Source organism: Bombina bombina, chromosome 5 (genome assembly GCF_027579735.1).
Source record: "Bombina bombina isolate aBomBom1 chromosome 5, aBomBom1.pri, whole genome shotgun sequence".
In the NCBI taxonomy this organism is placed as follows: Eukaryota; Metazoa; Chordata; class Amphibia; order Anura; family Bombinatoridae; genus Bombina; species Bombina bombina.
The window spans coordinates 907,728,302-907,749,920 of NC_069503.1; the positions used below are offsets into that span (position 1 = coordinate 907,728,302).

Consider the following 21,619-nt stretch of genomic DNA (forward strand, 5'->3'; position numbering starts at 1 on the left):
ACAAGGAGTCCCCTAGCAATGATGGAAGTAACCAAAATAATCAGGTGGGCGGAGGATCACTCTTGCCACTACTCAGCAATTCACATCCCAGGAGTAGACAACTGAGAAGCAGGTTTTCTAAGTCAGACTTTTCATCCGGGGGAGTGGGAACTCCACCCGGAGGTATTTGCCCAGCTGATTCAGCTATGGGGCACTCCAGAATTGGATCTGATGGCATCCCGTCAGAATGCCAAACTTCCTCTTTACGGGTCCAGGTCCCGGGATCCCCAGGCGGTGTTGATAGATGCTCTAGCAGCGCCTTGGTCCTTCAATCTGGCCTATGTGTTTCCACCGTTTCCTCTCCTTCCTCGTCTGGTTGCCAGAATCAAGCAGGAGAGGGCGTCGGTGATTCTAATAGCGCCTGCGTGGCCACGCAGGACTTGGTATGCAGACCTAGTGGACATGTCATCCGTTCCACCATTGAGGCAGGACCTTCTACTTCAAGGTCCTTTCAAACATCCAAATCTAATTTCTCTGCGTCTGACTGCTTGGAGATTGAACGCCTAATTCTATCTAAGCGTGGTTTCTCGGAGTCGGTTATCGATACCCTGATTCAGGCTAGAAAGCCTGTCACCAGGAAAATCTACCTTAAGATTTGGCGAAAATATCTTTGTTGGTGCGAATCCAAGGGTTACTCATGGAGTAAGATTAGGATTCCCAGGATATTGTCTTTCTCCAAGAAGGATTGGAGAAAGGATTATCAGCTAGCTCCTTAAAAGGACAGATATCTGCTTTGTCTATTCTTTTACACAAATGTCTGGCAGAGGTACCAGATGTTCAAGCGTTTAGTCAGGCTTTAGTCAGAATCAAGCCTGTTTATAGACCTGTGGCTCCGCCATGGAGTCTGAATTTAGTTCTTTCAGTTCTGCAAGGGGTTCCGTTGGAACCTTTACATTCCATAGATATTAAACTTTTATCTTGGAAAGTTTTGTTTTTGGTAGCTATCTCTTCTGCTCGAAGAGTTTCAGAGTTATCTACTTTGCAGTGTGACTCACCTTGGTGTTCCACGCAGATAAGGTAGTTTTGCGTACCAAATCCGGTTTTCTTCCTAAGGTTGTGTCTAATAAGAATATTAATCAGGAAATTGTTGTTCCTTCTCTGTGTCCTAATCCTTCTTCGAAGAAGGAACGTCTGTTACACAATCTTGATGTGGTTCGTGCTTTAAAGTTCTATTTACAAGCAACTAAGGATTTCAGACAAACAACTTCACTGTTTGTCATCTATTCTGGTAAGAGGAGAGGTCAGAAGGCGACTGCTACCTCTCTTTCCTTTTGGCTGAAAAGCATCATCCGTCTGGCCTATGAGACTGCTGGCCAGCAGCCTCCTGAAACAATTACTGTTCATTCTACCAGAGCAGTGGCTTCCACATGGGCTTTTAAAAATGAGGCTTCTGTTGAACAGATTTGTAAGGCAGCGACTTGGTCTTCACTGCATACTTTTGCCAAATTTTACAAATTCGATACTTTTGCTTCTTCGGAGGCTATTTTTGGGAGAAAGGTTTTGCAAGCAGTGGTGCCTTCCGTTTAAGGTACCTGTCTTGTTCCCTCCCTTCATCCGTGTCCTAAAGCTTTGGTATTGGTATCCCACAAGTAAAGGATGAATCCGTGGACTGGATACACCTTACAAGAGAAAACAGAATTTATGCTTACCTGATAAATTACTTTCTCTTGTGGTGTATCCAGTCCACGGCCCGCCCTGGCTATTAAGTCAGGTAGATTTTTTTGTTTAAACTACAGTCACCACTGCACCCTATGGTTTTTCCTTTTTCTTCCTAACCTCCGGTCGAATGACTGGGGGGTAGAGCTAGAGGGGGAGCTATATGGACAGCTCTGCTGTGTGCTCTCTTTGCCACTTTTTGTTAGGAAGGAGAATATCCCACAAGTAAAGGATGAATCCGTGGACTGGATACACCACAAGAGAAAGTAATTTATCAGGTAAGCATAAATTCTGTTTTTCGTCCCTTTCGAGCGGATAAGGCCCGCCGCAAAAGCGGACCAGTCCAAGGGAACTTCGAAGCCTGCTCAGTTTTGGAACAAGTCCAAACAGAACAAGAAGCCCGCAGAGACCAAGTCGGCATGAAGGGGCGGCCCCCAACAGGACTACGGACCGAGTAGGGGGCAGTTTATTTCTATTCTCCGAAGCCTGGTTACAGGATGTTCAGGACCCCCTGGGTTCTGGAGGTTGTCTGCCAGGGTTACAGGATAGGATTCAAGTCCTTCCTTCCCAGGGGCAGATTCCTTGTGTCAAATCTGTCATCGAGGCCGGAAAAGAAAGAGGCCTTTCTAGGATGTGTGAGGGATCTTTCCTCTCTAGGTGTTATTGTACCAGTACCCCTTGCAGAAAGAAGGGGTCTAGGGTATTATTCAAACCTGTTCGTAGTTCCAAAAAAGGAGGGCACGTTCCGCCTGACTTTGGATCTGAAGTTTTTAAACAAGTTTTTATCTGTCCCATCGTTCAAAATAGAAACTCTCCGTTCCATTTTGCCCCTAGTTCAAGAGGGGCTGTTCATGACCACAATAGACTTGAAGGTTCCAATTCACAGGGACCACTTAAAGTTCCTAAGATTTGCATTTCTGGACCAGCACTTCCTTTTGATCTGGCGACGGCCCCAAGAGTTTTCACGAAGGTTCTTGGGGGACCCTGCTTGCTGTAGCCAGATCCAGGGGCATTGCGGTGGCACCCTATCTAGACGACATCCTGGTTCAGGCGCCATCTTTCAGTCAGGCAGTGGACCATTCAAGGTCTCTGCTCCTGTTACTTCAATCTCATGGTTGGAAGATAAACTCCGGAAAGAGCTCCCTGGTACCCAGCACCAGGGTGGAATTTCTGGGCACGATCATAGACTCTGTGTCGGCGAGTGGAACGGCAATCATTCAGATCTCTCACAGCTGATATCCATGGACGTATGGGCTTGGACTTCCCTCTTTTGGTGGATTCGCCCGGAACTGTCCATGGGGACATCCTTCTTGAGACTGTCCTGGGAGATTGTGGCCACTTACGCGAGTCTGGCGGGATGGGGAGCTGTTTGGGATGCCAGAATGGCACAGGGAAAATGGTCTCGGCTGGAGTCCCTTTTACTGATAAATATCCTGGAACTTCGAGCAATCTACAATGCTCTGTAGGCATGGCCCCGCCTGGGGGCGTTCAACTTCATAATGTTTCAGACGGACATTACCTCGGTGGCTTACATCAACCATCTTGGGGGTACAAGGAGCTCCCTCGCAATGAGGGAGGTGTCTTGGATACTGGAATGGGCCGAGGCCCACAACTGCTTGCGTTCGGCGATCCACATCCCGGGTGTGGACAACTGGTAAGCGGACTTTCTCAGCAGGCAAACATTCCATCCGGGGGAATGGTCTCTTCACCCCGAGGCGTTTGCGGAGATTCCTCAGATGGGGGACGCCTCATGGCGTCCAGACTCAATTGCAAGCTTCCCCGTTACGGGTCAAGGGAACCCCAGGCAGAACTGATAGAATCATTAGCTGTGCCTTGGGGGTTCGATCTAGCGTACATTTTTCCTCCCTTACCACTTCTACCTCGTTTTGTGGCACGCATAAAGCAGGAGATAGCATCAACCGTTCAGATTGCTCCTTCGTGGCCGTGGCAGACGTGGTTTGCGGATCTGGAGGGGATGTCATCCTCTCCGCCGTGGAGGTTACCCTGTCACAGGGATCTGCTGGAACAGGGTCCTTTCCGAAATCAGAATCTCGATTCTCTGAGGCTGACTGCGTTGAGATTAAACGCTTAGTCCTAGCTAAGAGAGGTTTTTCTGAAAGTGTGATTGACACTTTAGTTCAGGCAAGTAAGTCAGTCACTCGGCGCATCTACCATAAGGTGTGGAGGACTTACTTGTCCTGGTGTGAGAAACATGGATACCCTTGGCACAAGGTGAGGGTTTCCAGAATTCTGTCCTTTCTTCTAGAAGGTTTAGAGAAGGGACTTGCCGCTAGTTCCTTAAATTGACAGATTTCAGCATTATCTGTTTTGTTACACAGGAGACTTGCTGAGCTTCCTGGCATTCAATCCTTTGTTCAGGCTTTGTCTCAAATCACGCCTGTCTTTAAGCAGTTTGCGTCCCCATGGAGCTTAAACTTGGTCCTTGGCTTCTCATCTAAACAAGAAACTTCCCAGGTATCTGTCCAGATCCAGGGATCCTCAGGCGGAGGCAGTGGACGCGTTGTCGCTTCCTTGGAATTATCATCCTGCCTATATCTTTCCGCCTCTAGTTCTTCTTCCAAAAGTTATTTCCAAAATTCTAATGGAACGTTCGTTTGTACTGCTGGTGGCTCCAGCATGGCCTCACAGGTTTTGGTATGCGGATCTCATTCGGATGGCCAGTTGCCAACCTTGGACTCTTCCGTTAAGACCAGACCTTCTATCTCAAGGCCCATTTTTCCATCAGGATCTCAAATCATTAAATTTGAAGGTATGGAGATTGAATGCTTGATTCTTAGTTATAGAGGTTTCTCTGACTCAGTAATTAATACTATGTTACAGGCTTGTAAATCTGTATCTAGGAAGATTTATTATCGAGTCTGGAAGACTTACATTTCTTGGTGTTCTTCTCATAAATTCTCCTGGCATTCTTTTAGAATTCCTAGAATTTTACAGTTTCTTCAGGATGGTTTGGATAAAGGTTTGTCTGCAAGTTCCTTGAAAGGACAAATCTCTGCTCTTTCTGTTCTTTTTCACAGAAAGATTGCTAATCTTCCTTATATTCATTGTTTTGTGCAGGCTTTGGTTCGTATCAAACCTGTCATTAAGTCAATCTCTCCTCCTTGGAGTCTTAATTTAGTTCTGAGGGCTTTACAAGCTCCTCCGTTTGAACCTATGCATTCTCTGGATATTAAATTACTTTCTTGGAAAGTTCTGTTCATTTTGGCCATCTCTTCTGCTAGAAGAGTTTCTGAGTTACCTGCTCTTTCTTGTGAATCTCCTTTTCTGATTTTTCATCAGGGTAAGGCGGTGTTGCGGACTTCATTTAAATTTTTACCTTAAGTTGTGAATTCTAACAACATTAGTAGAGAAATTGGTGTCCCTTCATTGTGTCCTAATCCTAAGAATTCTCTGGAGAGATCTTTACATTCTTTGGATGTAGTAAAAGCTTTAAAATATTATGTTGAAGCTACTAAAGATTTTAGGAAGACTTCTAGTCTATTTGTTATCTTTTCTGGTTCCAGGAAAGGTCAGAAGGCCTCCGCCATTTCTTTGGCGTCTTGGTTGAAGTCTTTGATTCATCATGCTTATGTGGAGTCGGGTAAGTCCCAGCCTCAAAGGATTACGGCTCATTCTACTATGTCAGTTTCTACTTCCTGGGCATTTAGGAATGAAGCTTCTGTTGATCAGATTTGCAAAGCAGCAACTTGGTCTTCTTTGCATACTTTTACTAAATTCTACCATTTTGATGTTTTCTCTTCTTCTGAAGCAGTTTTTGGTAGAAAAGTACTTCAGGCAGCTGTTTCAGTTTGATTCTTCTGCTTATAATTTCAGTTTTTTTCATTATTAAGATAAAATTTTTGTTTTGGGTTGTGGATTATCTTTTCAGCGGAATTGGCTGTCTTTATTTTATCCCTCCCTCTCTAGTGACTCTTGCGTGGAAGTTCCACATCTTGGGTATTTATTATCCCATACGTCACTAGCTCATGGACTCTTGCTAATTACATGAAAGAAAACATAATTTATGTAAGAACTTACCTGATAAATTCATTTCTTTCATATTAGCAAGAGTCCACGAGGCCCACCCTTTTTTGTGGTGGTTATGATTTTTTTGTATAAAGCACAATTATTCCAATTCCTTATTTTTTGATGCTTTCGCTCCTTTCTTATCACCCCACTTCTTGGCTATTCGTTAAACTGTATTGTGGGTGTGGTGAGGGGTGTATTTATAGGCATTTTGAGGTTTGGGAAACTTTGCCCCTCCTGGTAGGAATGTATATCCCATACGTCACTAGCTCATGGACTCTTGCTAATATGAAAGAAATGAATTTATCAGGTAAGTTCTTAAATAAATTGTTTTTTTCCTCAGGATAAAAGACCTAAGGGTAAATCTAAGGCTTCTAACCGTTTTCGTTCCTTTCGTCAAAATAAGGAACAAAAACCTAATGGAATCTGCTTCTAATCAGAAGCCTTCCTCAACTTGGAATAAATCCAAGCCATTTAAGAAACAAAAGTCAGCCCCTAAGTCCGCATGAAGGTGCAGCCCTCATTCCAGCTCAGCTGGTAGGGGGCAGATTAAGGTTTTTCAAGGATGTTTGGATAAATTCTGTCCAAAATCAATGGATTCAGAGCATTGTCTCTCAGGGGTATTGAATAGGATTCAGAGTAAGACTTCCTGTGAGAAGATTTTTTCTCACGCATCCCAGCAAATCCAGTAAAAGCTCAGGCTTTCCTGAAGTGTGTTTCAGACTTGGAGTTTTCAGGGGTAATCATGCCAGTTCCTTTTCAGGAACAGGGTCTGGGATTTTATTCAAATCTATTCATTGTCTCAAAGAAGGAAAATTCATTCAGACCAGTTCTGGGTGTGAAAATTTTGAATCGTTATGTAAGAGTACCAACTTTCAAGATGGTGACTAGAAGGACTATTCTTCCTTTTGTTCAGCAAGGACATTATATGTCTACAATAGACTTGCAGGATGCATACCTTCATATTCCGATTCATCCAAATCTTTATCAGTTCCTGATATTCTCTTTTCTAGACAAGCATTACCAATTTGTTGCTCTTCCATTTGGCCTAGCAACAGCTCCAATAATCTTTTCAAAGGTTCTCGTTGCCCTGCTCTCTGTAACCAGAGAGCAGGGTATTGTGGTGGTTCCTTATTTGGACGATATCTTGGTACTAGCTCAGTCTTTATGTTCTGCAGAATCTCACACGAATAAACTATTGTTGTTTTCTTTTACAAGATATGACGAGTCCACGGATTTCATCCTTGCTTATGGGATATCGCCTCCTAGTCAGCAGGAGGAGGCAAAGAGCTCCACAGCAGAGCTGCATAAATAGCTCCTCCCATCCCTCCCCCTCCAGTCATTCTCTTTGCCTGCGTTAGTGATAGGAAGAGGCAAAGTGAGGTGTTATAGATTCTTCAATCAAGTGTTTATTATTTTTAAAGTAGTGCCACAGTGTGCTACTCTGTTCTGGGGTATAGCCTAGACCAAATCACTCTCTTCAATGCAAAAGAGAAGCATTTGGTGGCTTCAAAGCAATGGGAACTTGTGGAACATATTTTTCACAGCGCCTCCCATAGATGTATGCTGCCCTGCTTGTAAAAGTCTGAGGGAGTCTATACTCAGTACTTTTTATTTCCACAGGCTAATGTGAAGAGATGGAAAGAACTTCACAAGCCGGGTGAGATGCTTTGCTCCCGGGCAGACAAAGTCTAAGGTAAGTTCTAATCTTGATTTTCTGGGAACAAGCACACAGAAATGACTTGGCACTCTATTTGTGGACTATTCCTGAGAATAGGGGTAAGTTTCAATACGGCAGTTCTGTACCTCAGAAACGGCTTACTAATACTTGACAGCTGGTGGAGAGTCTTATCCTTTACACTTCTTATTTGTTATATAGGATCCCTGTAAGTGTATGTTACAGGTTACTTATCCCAGTGTAAGGCTGCCCTCAAGACCACTGACTATTACTGTAAAGCTGAAAGACAGGGTGCTCCTATCTAAGCTTCATGTACTATAACTTAATGTTCCAACGTTTTTATTCAAAAGGATATCAATGGGAACTGACTGGGGGATTTCTTATGCTTTAGCGACAGCTGCATTTCTAAGGCTGTCCCTGCTTACTTCGGCTTACACGGAGAATTGCGTTCTCAGCTGAAGGGGAAATCTCTGTGACCCACTCATACAGTGTTTAATAAGACGGCAACCGGACAGGGATTTGGTACCTTTTCTCTTTGTAGTGTTTATTACTTTTTTATTACTTTATTATTGTCTGGGGCTACCGGAGGCTCCATTTTGTTTTTACAGAATTTGCCTCACATACATTGAACTCGATACGCCCACGGTGGGCGGAGCTTTGTTACATGCCATTTACTTCAGATGGGTCATTCCGTTGATTTTCCCTCGCTCTATTCACTGGCATACACCCACGATGGGCGGAGCACTGTAGCGCCATTGTGTGTGAGCTTTTTGACTCATTTCTCTGACGGGTCGCATAGTGCCTCCTTGGCTGTGTTTCAAAGCAACATACAGCTGGGAGGTTCTTCTTGCGCCATCTAGAGAATTGTTTTAGAGTGTGGTGACGGCTTCTCTGTCGCGATGGGCAGCGGGGTGTCACAAGTTGCATGAAGTCCAAGTATAGTTCTAATCTTTTGGAGGTGCAACTAAGATGAGCTGTATTATTGTTTATATTAAACATTACAGAGACATTACATACATTGTGTAACATTATGTACATCTTGTCCTTTATATAAAGGGAACAGGTAGGGTTGTTCCCCATGTGTTAGGAGAACTACCTTTAGGATTAGTTCCTATAAGCTGCATTTTAACTCTGGCATGTCAGCTTTTATACATCAGATCAATTACCTATACTATATATATAGTTTAAGGTCTTGCTTCTAATTCTTTGGTATAATTTAAGCATGCTGTGGCAAGATTTATTTGCATAATGATTTCTGCTTAGGGAATTAACCAGTTCCATTGGCATATTTTTGCTGAGGGGTCTCTTCGTTATGCACTATTGCATGAGACTGTGAACAGAGTCTTTTACATTTCTAATGTTTTTTGGTGTATCCCCATTCCTTGTGACCTAGAATGGCACACAAGCACACTACTATACTTTTCTCTTTAAATTTAAAGAGATACAAGACGGAATTTGAGCTGTTAATTAGCTTCTTCATCTGATACAGCTACTCCTTTACTGATTACGAAATCATGGTGGCAGGCGTTCTCTAAGGAAGCGTACGACTGCCACTTTGGAGGACAGTTGTGCTTTCAAGAACCCCATGGATATAAAAAGGGGTTTTCTCACAAGGTTATATGTTCCTTGAGAACTTCTGTTACTACTGAGATAGAATTAAGGCCCTTAGGCTGGCTAATTATTTTGTTACGGATGCCGCATTTTATATCGCCACATTGGCGGTTAAGAATGCATGATTTTCCATTCTAGCGTGCAGAGACTTATTAAAATCTTGGTCTGCGGATGTGTCCTCTAAATCCAAACTTTTGACTCTGCTTTTCAAGGGTATTACGGGAGGTAAGGGTCATCTCCTCCCTCAAGACAAACCATTTAAGCAAAGGGGACGACAGAGTAATTTTATTCCCTTTCGTAATTTCAAAGGAATTCCACCTTCCTCTTCCGCTAAACAGGAAGGGAATTACTCACAAGCCTAGTCCACCTGGAGGCCCAAACAGGGTTGGAGCGAGGGTAAACAATCCAAGAAGCCCGCTGCTGCTCACAAGACAGCATGAAGGGGCGAGCCCCGATCTGGTACCGGATCTGGTAAGGGGACAGATTTTCTTTTTCTCCAGGTTTGGACAAGAGACGTTCAGGATCCTTGGACACTAGAAATCTTGTCTCAAGGGTATCAGTTGGAGTTCAAATATTCCTTCCCAAGGGGAAGATTTTTTTCTTTCACGATTATCTGTGGTATAAAAGACCTCGCCACTATGGGAGTAATTTGTCCCATTCCAATACAGGGGCAGGGGTTTTTACTCAAATCCTTTTGTGGTTCCCAAAAAAGAGGGAACGTTCCGACCCATTTTAGATCTCAAGAGTCTAGACAAATTTCTCAGAGCTCCATCCTTCTAGATGGGGACTATTCGGGCAATTCTTCCATTGATCCAGGAGGGTCAATATATGACTACCGTGGACTTATTGAATGCATATGTTCATATTCCTATCCACAGAGATAACAAGTTCCTGAGGTTTGCCTTTCTGGACAAACATTTTCAGTTCGTGGCCCTTCATTTGGGCTGGCAACGGCACCCAGAATCTTCACAAGGGTTCTAGGTTCTCTGCTGGCGGTTCTCAGGCCGCAGGTCATTGCAGTGGCTCCTTATCTGGACTGTATTCTGATCCAGGCGTCGTCTTATCAGCTGACAGTCTTACACCGACATGGTTCCATCCTTTTTAAGGATTCACGGGTGGAAGGTGAATCTAACAGAGAGTTCACTAATTCCACAGACAAGGGTTCCTTTCCTGGGAACTCTAATAGAGTCTCTATCCATGTTAATCTTTTTGACGGAAGTCAGAAGGTTAAAGATTCTGAATACATGCCGTTCCCTTCAGTACAACCTTGGCCATCAGTGGCTTAGTGCATGGAGGTAATTGGATTGATGGTGGCTGCAATAGACATCATTCCGTTCATTCGTTTTCATCTTAGACCTCTATAGTTGAGCATGCTCAGACAATGGAATGGCGATTATGCAAATTTGTCTACTCAAATAGATCTGAATCGGGAGATGGGGTACTTTTTCTTTGGTGGTTGTCGCCGAATCATCTGTCCTAAGGGACGTGCTTCCGCAGATCCTCATGGGTGATAGTGACAACGGACACCAGCCTACTAGGATGGGGTGCAGTTTGGAATTCCCTAAAGGCTCAGGGTGTGTGGACTCGGTCGGAGTCTCTACTTCCCATTAATTTTATGGAGTTGAGAGCAATATTCAATGCACTTCAGGCTTGGCCTCATTTGGCTTCAGCTAAATTCATCCGATTTCAGTCGGACATTACCACGACTGTGGCTTACATCAATCATCAGGGAGGAAGAAGGAGTTCCTTAGCGATGACAGAAGTATCCAAGATAATTTGGTAGGCGGAGGCTCACTCTTGTTATCTGTCAGCAATCTACATCCCAGGAGTGGACAACTGGGAAGCGGATTTTTTGAGCAGACAGACGTTTCATCCCGGGGAATGGGAACTCCATCCGGAGGTCTTTGCCACCCTGATTCTCAGATGGGGTAAACCAGAGCTGGATCTTATGGCATCTCGTCAGAATGCCAAGCTCCCGAAACGGATCCAGGTCCAGGGATCCTCAGGCCGAACCAATAGGTGCCTTGGTCGTTCAACCTAGCTTATGTGTTTCCACCGTTTGCTCTCCTTCCCTGGGTGATTGCTCGGATCAAACAGGAGTGGGCTTCAGTGATTCTCATCATTCCTGCGTGGCCTTGCAGGACTTGGTATGCTAATCTGGTGGACATGTCCTCTTTGCCACCGTGGAAGCTTCCATTGAGGCAGGACCTTCTCATTCAGGGACCCTTCCATCATCCGAATCTAGTTTCTCTGCAGCTGACTGCTTGGAGATTGAACGCTTGATTTTATCTAAGCGAGGGTTCTCTGATTCGGTCATTAATACCTTGATCCTGGCACGTAAGCCTGTTACTAGAAAGATATATTTGGAGTACGACTAGATATTTGTCGTAAATATCTTTATTGGTGCGAATCCAAGGGTTACTCATGGAGTAAGATTAGGATTCCTAGGATTTTATCTTTTCTCCAAGGAGGATTGGAGAAAGGGTTATCAGCAAGTTCCTTAAAGGGACAGATTTCTGCTTTATTTATTTTGCTACACAAACGTCTGGCAGATATTCCGGATGTTCAATCTTTTTGTCAGGCTCTGACTAGAATCAGGCCTGTGTTTAGACCTATTGCTCCCCCGTGGAGTTTGAATTTAGTTCTTAAGGTTCTTCAAGGAGTTCCGTTTGAACCTATGCATTCCATAGATATTAAATTGTTATCTTGGAAAGTTTATTTCTTATTTCTTCTGCTCGCAGAGTTTCTGACCTTGCGGCATTACAATGTGATTCTCTTTACCTTATTTTTCTTTCCAATAAGGTAGTGTTGCGTACCAAACTTGGTTTTCTTCCTAAGGTTGTTTCCAGAGGAGATATTAATCAGGAATGTATTGTTCCTTCATTGTGTTCTATTCCTTCTTCTAAGAAGGAGCGTCTGTTACATAGCTTGGCTGTGGCCCGTGTCCTGAAGTTTTTACTTGCAGGCGACTACAGAATTTCGTCAATCATTAATTGTTGTTTTTTTCTGGAAAACGTAAGGGTCATAAAGCTACGGCTACCTCTTTTGGCTGAAGAGTATCATCCATTGAACAGCAGCCTCCTGATAGAATTGCTGCTCATTCTGCTAGGGCTGTGGCTTCTTCATGAGAGTCTAAAAATGATGCTTCTGTTGGACAGCTTGCAATGCTGCATCTTGGTCGTCTCTTCACACTTTTTCCAAATGTTCAAATTTGATACTTTTTGCCTCATCTAAGGCTGTTTTTGGGAGAAAGTTTTTCAAGCAGTGGTGCCTTTTGTTGGGTTCCTGTCTTGTCCCTCCCTTTCATCCGCGTTCTATAGCTTTGGTATTGTATCCCATAAGTAAGGATGAAATCCGTGGACTCGTCATATCTTGTAAAAGAAAAGGAAATTTATGCTTTCCTGATAAATTTATTTATTTTACGATATGACGAGTCCACGGCCCACCCTGTCATTTTCTAAGTCGTTTTCTGTCATTTTTTTTTTAAAAAAATTGGATTTAATTTCTCGGCGGAATTAGCTTTTTTTATTTTATCCCTCCCTCTAGTGATTTGTGGACTTCCATATCTTGGGTATTATATACCAGATCTCACTAGCTCATGGACTCTTGCCATTTACATGAAAGAAAATATAATTTATGTAAGAACCTAACTGATTCATTTCTTTCATAGTGGCAAGAGTCCATGAAACCCACCCTATTTTTTTGTAGTTATGATTTTTTTGTATAACGCACATTGTTTTTTCCAGTTCCTTTTTTGTATGCTTTTTACTTTCTTTTTTTTTTTTTACCCCTCACTTCTTGGCTATACGTTAAACTGAAGTATAAGTGAGGTGGGAGGTGTATTTATAGGCATTTTGAGGATTGGGAAACTTTGCCCCCTCCAGGTAGGAATGTATATTCTATACATCACTAGCTCATGGACTCTTGCCACTATGAAAGAAATGAGTTTATCAGGTAAGTTCTTACATAAATTTTGTTTTACGTACTAAGTTAGGTTTCCTTCCTAAGGTGGTGTCAGATCACAAAATGAATCAAGAGATTGTTGTTCCTTCCTTGTGTCCCAATCCTCTTTCGGCTAAGGAACGTTTGCTTCACAATCTAGATGTGGTTCGTGCCTTGAAGTTCTACCTTCAGGCTACTAACGAGTTAAAACAATCTTCATCTTTGTTTGTCATCTATGTGGGTAAACGTAGGGGTCAGAAGGCCACTACGTCTTCCCTGTCTTTCTGCTTGAGGAGTATCATTCACCTAGCTTATGACACGGCGGCACAACAGCGTCCTGAGAGGATTATAGCTCATTCCACTAGAGCAGTAGCTTCTTCCTGGGATTTTAAGAAAGAATCCTCAATGGGTCAGATGTGTAAGGCAGCTACCTGGTCCTCCTTACATACATACTTTTTCTACATTTTACAAGTTTGATGTGTTTGCTTTGGCTGAAGCAGCTTTCTGGAGAAAAGTTTTGCAGGCTGTGGTGCCCTCAGAATAGGGCCCGCCTCTTTTTTGTTCCCTCCCGTTATTTCTTGTGTCCTCTGGAGCTTGGGTATTGTTTTCCCAACAGTAAGGAATGAAGTTGTGGTTCTCCCTACCTTATGGAAAGAAAACAAAATTTATGCTTACCAGATAAATTCCTTTTTTTCGCCCGTTATTCTTTGTTTGAGCGGCTCCCTTTTTGTTTTTCTTCTGGAACCTTTATACCCTGATGTTTCTCCTACTTTTCCTTGTTACCTCTGCAGAATGACTAGGGGATAGGGGAAGTGAGATGGATATTTAATCCTTTGCCTGGGGTGTCTTTGACTCCTCCTGGTGGCCAGGTTTTGTATTTCCCAACAGTAAGGAATGGAGTTGTGGACTCTCCCTGCCAGAAAAGAAAGGAATTTATCTGGTAAGCATACATTTTGTTTATCTAGCTTGAGCTCCTAAGGTGATTGGTAAGTTCTGCCTATCTAATATGTGAACAATACACAGTGGAGGTAGAATTCCTTGAGGAAAACATTAAATAAATATATATAGGGTACGTTTTTGTCTGTGTGCTTTCTTTAGGGACACGAGCAGAGATTATGAACTTTGTGTATGCTTGTTTGCTTGGACTGACTGAATCATTGATTAAGCGCCAAGTGTAAGTGTAAAACGCAACCCTGCTTGTTTTTGTTTTTTTATCAAATTGTTTTAATATATCCCAACCCCTGGAGTGCAGGCAATGTCTTTACCTTTTGACATTCATGTTTTTGACATTACAAAGCTTATTTAAATCCCCATCTTGAAATGTTACTTCCCTAACCTGTAGCTTGTTTGCTTATAGTGATTTGGAATCCAGAAGAGAAGTGAAAAAGGAAGAGGGTGAAGCATTCGCTAGGGAACACGGGCTTATCTTTATGGAAACATCTGCAAAAACTGCTTCTAATGTGGAAGAGGTAATTAAACAAAACTGTCATTGAACTTGTAGTCATTCAGAAGTTTTGGGGTTTTTTTGCTTTTGTTTTGTTTTTTAACATCATTTAGAGTTTTTGGACTCATTTGCAATTGGTTATCAAATGCCTTTCTATGCAAGGTCAAACACCACTTTACTTTATATCGGTCATCAGGGCGTAAGTGCACTGCACCATACTGTTAGTCAGCAAGTTCCATACCTGCATAAAAAGTGCTGTAACGTTTTGGCTTACAGAATGAGCCTTTGTCAAATGGAGAGTGCAAAAGTGTAGTGTAAATACCCCTAAATATTAAAATGTAATTACCTATTAGTGCTCAGACAGCGGTATGAGCGCTAGTAGGTAATTTCTTTTGTGTATGTGTGGCTAATCAGCCAATCACATGGCAGCAACTCAATGCATCTAGACATGGTTAAGACGACTTGCTAAAGTTCAAACCAAGCATGAGAATGGGGAAGAAAGGGGATTTAAGTGACTTTGAACGTGGCATGGTTGTTTGTGCCAGATGGGCTAGTCTGAGTATTTCAAAAACTGCTGATCTACTAGGATTTTCACGCACAACCATCTCTATGGTTTACAGAGAATGGTCCGAAAAAAAGAAAGTATCCAGTGAGCGGCAGTTGTGTGGACAAAAATGCCTTGTTGATGTCAGAGGAGAATGTGCAGACTGGTTGGAGATGATAGAAAGACAGCAGTAACTCAAATAACCACTTGTTACAAACAATGTATGCAGAATACCATCTCAACGCACAACACGTCGAAGCTTGATGCAGATAGGCTACAGCAGCCAAAGACCACACCGGTGCCACTCCTGTCAGCTAAGAACAGGAAACTGATGCTACAATTTGCACAGGCTCACCCAAATTGGACAATAGAAGATTGGAAAATGTTGCCTGGTCTTATGAGTCTCGATTTTCTGCTGCGACATTCAGATGGTAGGGTCAGAATTTGACGTAAACATGAAAGCATGGATCCATCCTGTCTTGTATCAATGGTTCAGGCTGGTGGTGTAATGGTGTGGGGGATATTTTCTTGGCACACTTTGGGCCCCTTAGTACTAATGGAGCATCGTTTAAATGCAACGGCCTACCGGAGTATTGTTGCTGAACGTGTCCATCCCTTTATGACTACAGTGTACCCATCTTCCGATGGCTACTTCCAGAAGGATAATGCCCCATGTCACAAAGCTCAAATCATCTCAAACTGGTTTCTTGAACAGGACAATGAGTTCACTGTACTCCAATGACCTCCATAGTCACCAGATCTCAATCCAATATAGTACCTTTGTGATGTGGTGGAATGGGAGATTCGCTTCATGGATGTGCAGCCGACAAATCGGCAGCAGCTGCGTGATGCTATCAAGTCAATATGGACCAAAATCTCTGAGGAATGTTTCCAACACCTTGTTGAATTTATGCCACAAAGATTTAAGGCAGTTCTGAAGGCAAAAGGGAGTCCAACCCGGTACTCGTAAGGTGAGCCTAAGAGAGCTGTTTGGGAGGGATTTGGGGGGGGTGTGAGGTGTCAGGTGGGAGGGTATTCTCTACACTAAAGCTAAAATTAATCTTACAAGCTACCTTATTAACCCCTTCACTGCCGGAACAGTAGAAGTGTGGTGCGCAGCTGCAATTAGAGGCATTCTAATATACATTGCTGTGTCATTGCTTTTTGTTAGTCTATTTCTCAACAAAGTGGATCCCAGAGAAGCTTTTACAATTATTTATGCCATGATTCCACTAGCGGTATGTAAATAATTTAAGAGAGAAACCCAAAATTTGTGAAAAAGTTAACTTTTCTTTAATATATAATCATATTTGGCAGTTTAATGATGGCATGAAATATACCAAAATCGGGCCTAGATCAATACCTTGGGTTGTTTACTTAAAAAATATATATATTGTTTAAATAGCCCCAGTAGTGAAGGGGTTAATGGATTTCTGATAAGTTAAACTAGTACAGTTGCCATTTTGTGGTTTCCAACTTTGCAAGGTGGCCTTATATTTTTACTAAATTCTACCATTTAAATACTTTTTGCTTCTTCTGAGGTGGCCTTTTGGTAGAGTCCTTCAGGCAGTTGTCTCAGGATGATTCTTTGCCTGTTGGTTATTTTTTCATTGTTCAGCTTTTGCCCTTTTTGGGGGGTTCTTATGGGGTTGTGGGTTTAGTTTTCATTGGAAAAAGATGTTTCTTAAAACCCACCCTTTTATGCTTCATTATTCGTCGACTCCACTGCTTTGGTATTCACAGAGTAAATGATTGTAGACTTTCACCACCAGTATGAAAGAAAACATAATTTATGCTAACTTGATGTTAAATTAATTTTTTTCATTGTGTGCGAGTCCATGAGACCCCACCCTCTGGGGGGTTTTCTGGTGTTGTGTGGGTTTTGTGTTTTGGGCTTTTTTTTGCTCTTATTTCTTTTCCTACCTCTTGTGCTTGGCTATACATTATACTGAGGTGCCAGTGAGTTAGGAGGGGTTTTATAGAGTTCTTTGGATTTGGGAATCATTGCCGCCTCCTGGTGGCAGGGAAGAATAATTCCCAGGTGTAATAGATTATGGACTCTCAGCACCATGAAAGAAATGTATCTGGGAAGCATAAATTATGTTTCTCCAACATAGGTGTGTCCGGTCCACGGCGTCATCCTTACTTGTGGGATATTCTCTTCCCCAACAGGAAATGGCAAAGAGCCCAGCAAAGCTGGTCACATGATCCCTCCTAGGCTCCGCCTACCCCAGTCATTCTCTTTGCCGTTGTACAGGCAACATCTCCACGGAGATGGCTTAGAGTTTTTTAGTGTTTAACTGTAGTTTTTATTATTCAATCAAGAGTTTGTTATTTTGAAATAGTGCTGGTATGTACTATTTACTCAGAAACAGAAAAGAGATGAAGATTTCTGTTTGTATGAGGAAAATGATTTTAGCAACCGTAACTAAAATCCATGGCTGTTCCACACAGGACTGTTGAGAGCAATTAACTTCAGTTGGGGGAACAGTGTGCAGTCTCTTACTGCTTGAGGTATGACACATTCTAACAAGACGATGTAATGCTGGAAGCTGTCATTTTCCCTATGGGATCCGGTAAGCCATGTTTATTACGATCGTAAATAAGGGCTTCACAAAGGCTTATTAAGACTGTAGACTTTTTCTGGGCTAAATCGATTCATTATTAACACATATTTAGCCTTGAGGAATCATTTTATCTGGGTATTTTGATATAATAATATCGGCAGGCACTGTATTAGACACCTTATTCCTTAGGGGCTTTCCCAAAGCTTAAGCAGAGCCTCATTTTCGCGCCGGTGTGGCGCACTTGTTTTTGAGAGGCATGGCATGCAGTCGCATGTGAGAGGAGCTCTGATACTTAGAAAAGACTTTCTGAAGGCGTCATTTGGTATCGTATTCCCCTTTGGGCTTGGTTGGGTCTCAGCAAAGCAGATACCAGGGACTGTAAAGGGGTTAAAGCTTAAAACGGCTCCGGTTCCGTTATTTTAAGGGTTAAAGCTTCCAAATTTGGTGTGCAATACTTTTAAGGCTTTAAGACACTGTGGTGAAAATTTGGTGAATTTTGAACAATTCCTTCATGTTTTTTCGCAATTGCAGTAATAAAGTGTGTTCAGTTTAAAATTTAAAGTGACAGTAACGGTTTTATTTTAAAACGTTTTTGTACTTTGTTATCAAGTTTATGCCTGTTTAACATGTCTGAACTACCAGATAGACTGTGTTCTGAATGTGGGGAAGCCAGAATTCCTATTCATTTAAATAAATGTGATTTATGTGATAATGACAATGATGCCCAAGATGATTCCTCAAGTGAGGGGAGTAAGCATGGTACTGCATCATTCCCTCCTTCGTCTACACGAGTCTTGCCCACTCAGGAGGCCCCTAGTACATCTAGCGCGCCAATACTCCTTACTATGCAACAATTAACGGCTGTAATGGATAATTCTGTCAAAAACATTTTAGCCAAAATGAACCCTTGTCAGCGTAAGCGTGGCTGCTCTGTTTTAGATACTGAAGAGCATGACGACGCTGATATTAATATCTCTGAAGGGCCCCTAACCCAGTCTGATGGGGCCAGGGAGGTTTTGTCTGAGGGAGAAATTACTGATTCAGGGAACATTTCTCAACAGGCTGAACCTGATGTGATTGCATTTAAATTTAAGTTGGAACATCTCCGCATTCTGCTTAAGGAGGTATTATCCACTCTGGATGATTGTGAAAAGTTGGTCATCCCAGAGAAACTATGTAAAATGGACAAGTTCCTAGAGGTGCCGGGGCTCCCAGAAGCTTTTCCTATACCCAAGCGGGTGGCGGACATTGTTAATAAAGAATGGGAAAGGCCCGGTATTCCTTTCGTCCCTCCCCCCATATTTAAAAAATTGTTTCCTATGGTCGACCCCAGAAAGGACTTATGGCAGACAGTCCCCAAGGTCGAGGGAGCGGTTTCCACTTTAAACAAACGCACCACTATACCCATAGAGGATAGTTGTGCTTTCAAAGATCCTATGGATAAAAAATTAGAAGGTTTGCTTAAAAAAATGTTTGTTCAGCAGGGTTACCTTCTACAACCAATTTCATGCATTGTCCCTGTCACTACAGCCGCATGTTTCTGGTTCGATGAGCTGATAAGGGCGCTCGATAGTGATTCTCCTCCTTATGAGGAGATTATGGACAGAATCAATGCTCTCAAATTGGCTAATTCTTTCACCCTAGACGCCACTTTGCAATTGGCTAGGTTAGCGGCTAAGAATTCTGGGTTTGCTATTGTGGCGCGCAGAGCGCTTTGGTTGAAATCTTGGTCGGCTGATGCGTCTTCCAAGAACAAGCTACTAAACATTCCTTTCAAGGGGAAAACGCTGTTTGGCCCTGACTTGAAAGAGATTATCTCCGATATCACTGGGGGTAAGGGCCACGCCCTTCCTCAGGATCGGCCTTTCAAGGCAAAAAATAGACCTAATTTTCGTCCCTTTCGTAAAAACGGACCAGCCCAAAGTGCTACGTCCTCTAAGCAAGAGGGTAATACTTCTCAAGCCAAGCCAGCTTGGAGACCAATGCAAGGCTGGAACAAGGGAAAGCAGGCCAAGAAACCTGCCACTGCTACCAAGACAGCATGAAATGTTGGCCCCCGATCCGGGACCGGATCGGGTGGGGGGCAGACTCTCTCTCTTCGCTCAGGCTTGGGCAAGAGATGTTCTGGATCCTTGGGCGCTAGAAATAGTCTCCCAAGGTTATCTTCTGGAATTCAAGGGACTTCCCCCAAGGGGGAGGTTCCACAGGTCTCAGTTGTCTTTAGACCACATAAAAAGACAGGCGTTCTTACATTGTGTAGAAGACCTGTTAAAAATGGGAGTGATTCATCCTGTTCCATTAAGAGAACAAGGGATGGGGTTCTACTCCAATCTGTTCATAGTTCCCAAAAAAGAGGGAACGTTCAGACCAATCTTAGATCTCAAGATCTTAAACAAGTTTCTCAAGGTTCCATCGTTCAAGATGGAAACCATTCGAACTATTCTTCCTTCCATCCAGGAAGGTCAATTCATGACCACGGTGGATTTAAAGGATGCGTATCTACATATTCCTATCCACAAGGAACATCATCGGTTCCTAAGGTTCGCATTCCTGGACAAACATTACCAGTTCGTGGCGCTTCCTTTCGGATTAGCCACTGCTCCAAGGATTTTCACAAAGGTACTAGGGTCCCTTCTAGCTGTGCTAAGACCAAGGGGCGTTGCGGTAGTACCTTACTTGGACGACATTCTGATTCAAGCGTCGTCCCTTCCTCAAGCAAAGGCTCACACGGACATCGTCCTGGCCTTTCTCAGATCTCACGGATGGAAAGTGATCGTGGAAAAGAGTTCTCTATCCCCGTCAACAAGGGTTCCCTTCTTGGGAACAATTATAGACTCCTTAGAAATGAGGATTTTTCTAACAGAGGCCAGAAAAACAAAACTTCTAGACTCTTGTCGGATACTTCATTCCGTTCCTCTTCCTTCCATAGCTCAGTGCATGGAAGTGATCGGGTTGATGGTAGCGGCAATGGACATAGTTCCTTTTGCGCGCATTCATCTAAGACCATTACAACTGTGCATGCTCAGTCAGTGGAATGGGGACTATACAGACTTGTCTCCGAAGATACAAGTAAATCAGAGGACCAGAGACTCACTCCGTTGGTGGCTGTCCCTGGACAACCTGTCACAAGGGATGACATTCCGCAGACCAGAGTGGGTCATTGTCACGACCGACGCCAGTCTGATGGGCTGGGGCGCGGTCTGGGGATCCCTGAAAGCTCAGGGTCTTTGGTCTCGGGAAGAATCTCTTCTACCGATAAATATTCTGGAACTGAGAGCGATATTCAATGCTCTCAAGGCTTGGCCTCAGCTAGCGTGGACCAAGTTCATACGGTTTCAATCAGACAACATGACAACTGTTGCGTACATCAACCATCAGGGGGGAACAAGGAGTTCCCTAGCGATGGAAGAAGTGACCAAAATCATTCTATGGGCGGAGTCTCACTCCTGCCACCTGTCTGCTATCCACATCCCAGGAGTGGAAAATTGGGAAGCGGATTTTCTGAGTCGTCAGACATTGCATCCGGGGGAGTGGGAACTCCATCCGGAAATCTTTGCCCAAGTCACTCGGCTGTGGGGCATTCCAGACATGGATCTGATGGCCTCTCGTCAGAACTTCAAAGTTCCTTGCTACGGGTCCAGATCCAGGGATCCCAAGGCGGCTCTAGTGGATGCACTAGTAGCACCTTGGACCTTCAAACTAGCTTATGTGTTCCCGCCATTTCCTCTTATCCCCAGGCTGGTAGCCAGGATCAATCAGGAGAGGGCGTCGGTGATCTTGATAGCTCCTGCGTGGCCACGCAGGACTTGGTATGCAGATCTGGTGAATATGTCATCGGCTCCACCTTGGAAGCTACCTTTGAGACGAGACCTTCTTGTTCAGGGTCCGTTCGAACATCCGAATCTGGTTTCACTCCAGCTGACTGCTTGGAGATTGAACGCTTGATTTTATCGAAGCGAGGATTCTCAGATTCTGTTATCGATACTCTTGTTCAGGCCAGAAAGCCTGTAACTAGAAAGATTTACCACAAAATTTGGAAGAAATATATCTGTTGGTGTGAATCTAAAGGATTCCCTTGGGACAAGGTTAAGATTCCTAGGATTCTATCCTTC

General features: G+C 43.3%; 1 protein-coding gene across 1 annotated transcript in view; it reads left to right on the forward strand.

The window, feature by feature from the left end:
* The window catches only part of RAB2A (RAB2A, member RAS oncogene family), a 424,400-nt gene that overhangs the window by 295,035 nt on the left and 107,746 nt on the right, over positions 1-21,619 (forward strand). Inside the window, exon 6 of the mRNA XM_053715067.1 lies at positions 14,310-14,421. Within this exon, the coding sequence (XP_053571042.1) occupies positions 14,310-14,421 (112 nt within the window). The remainder of the gene's footprint in view (positions 1-14,309; positions 14,422-21,619) is intronic.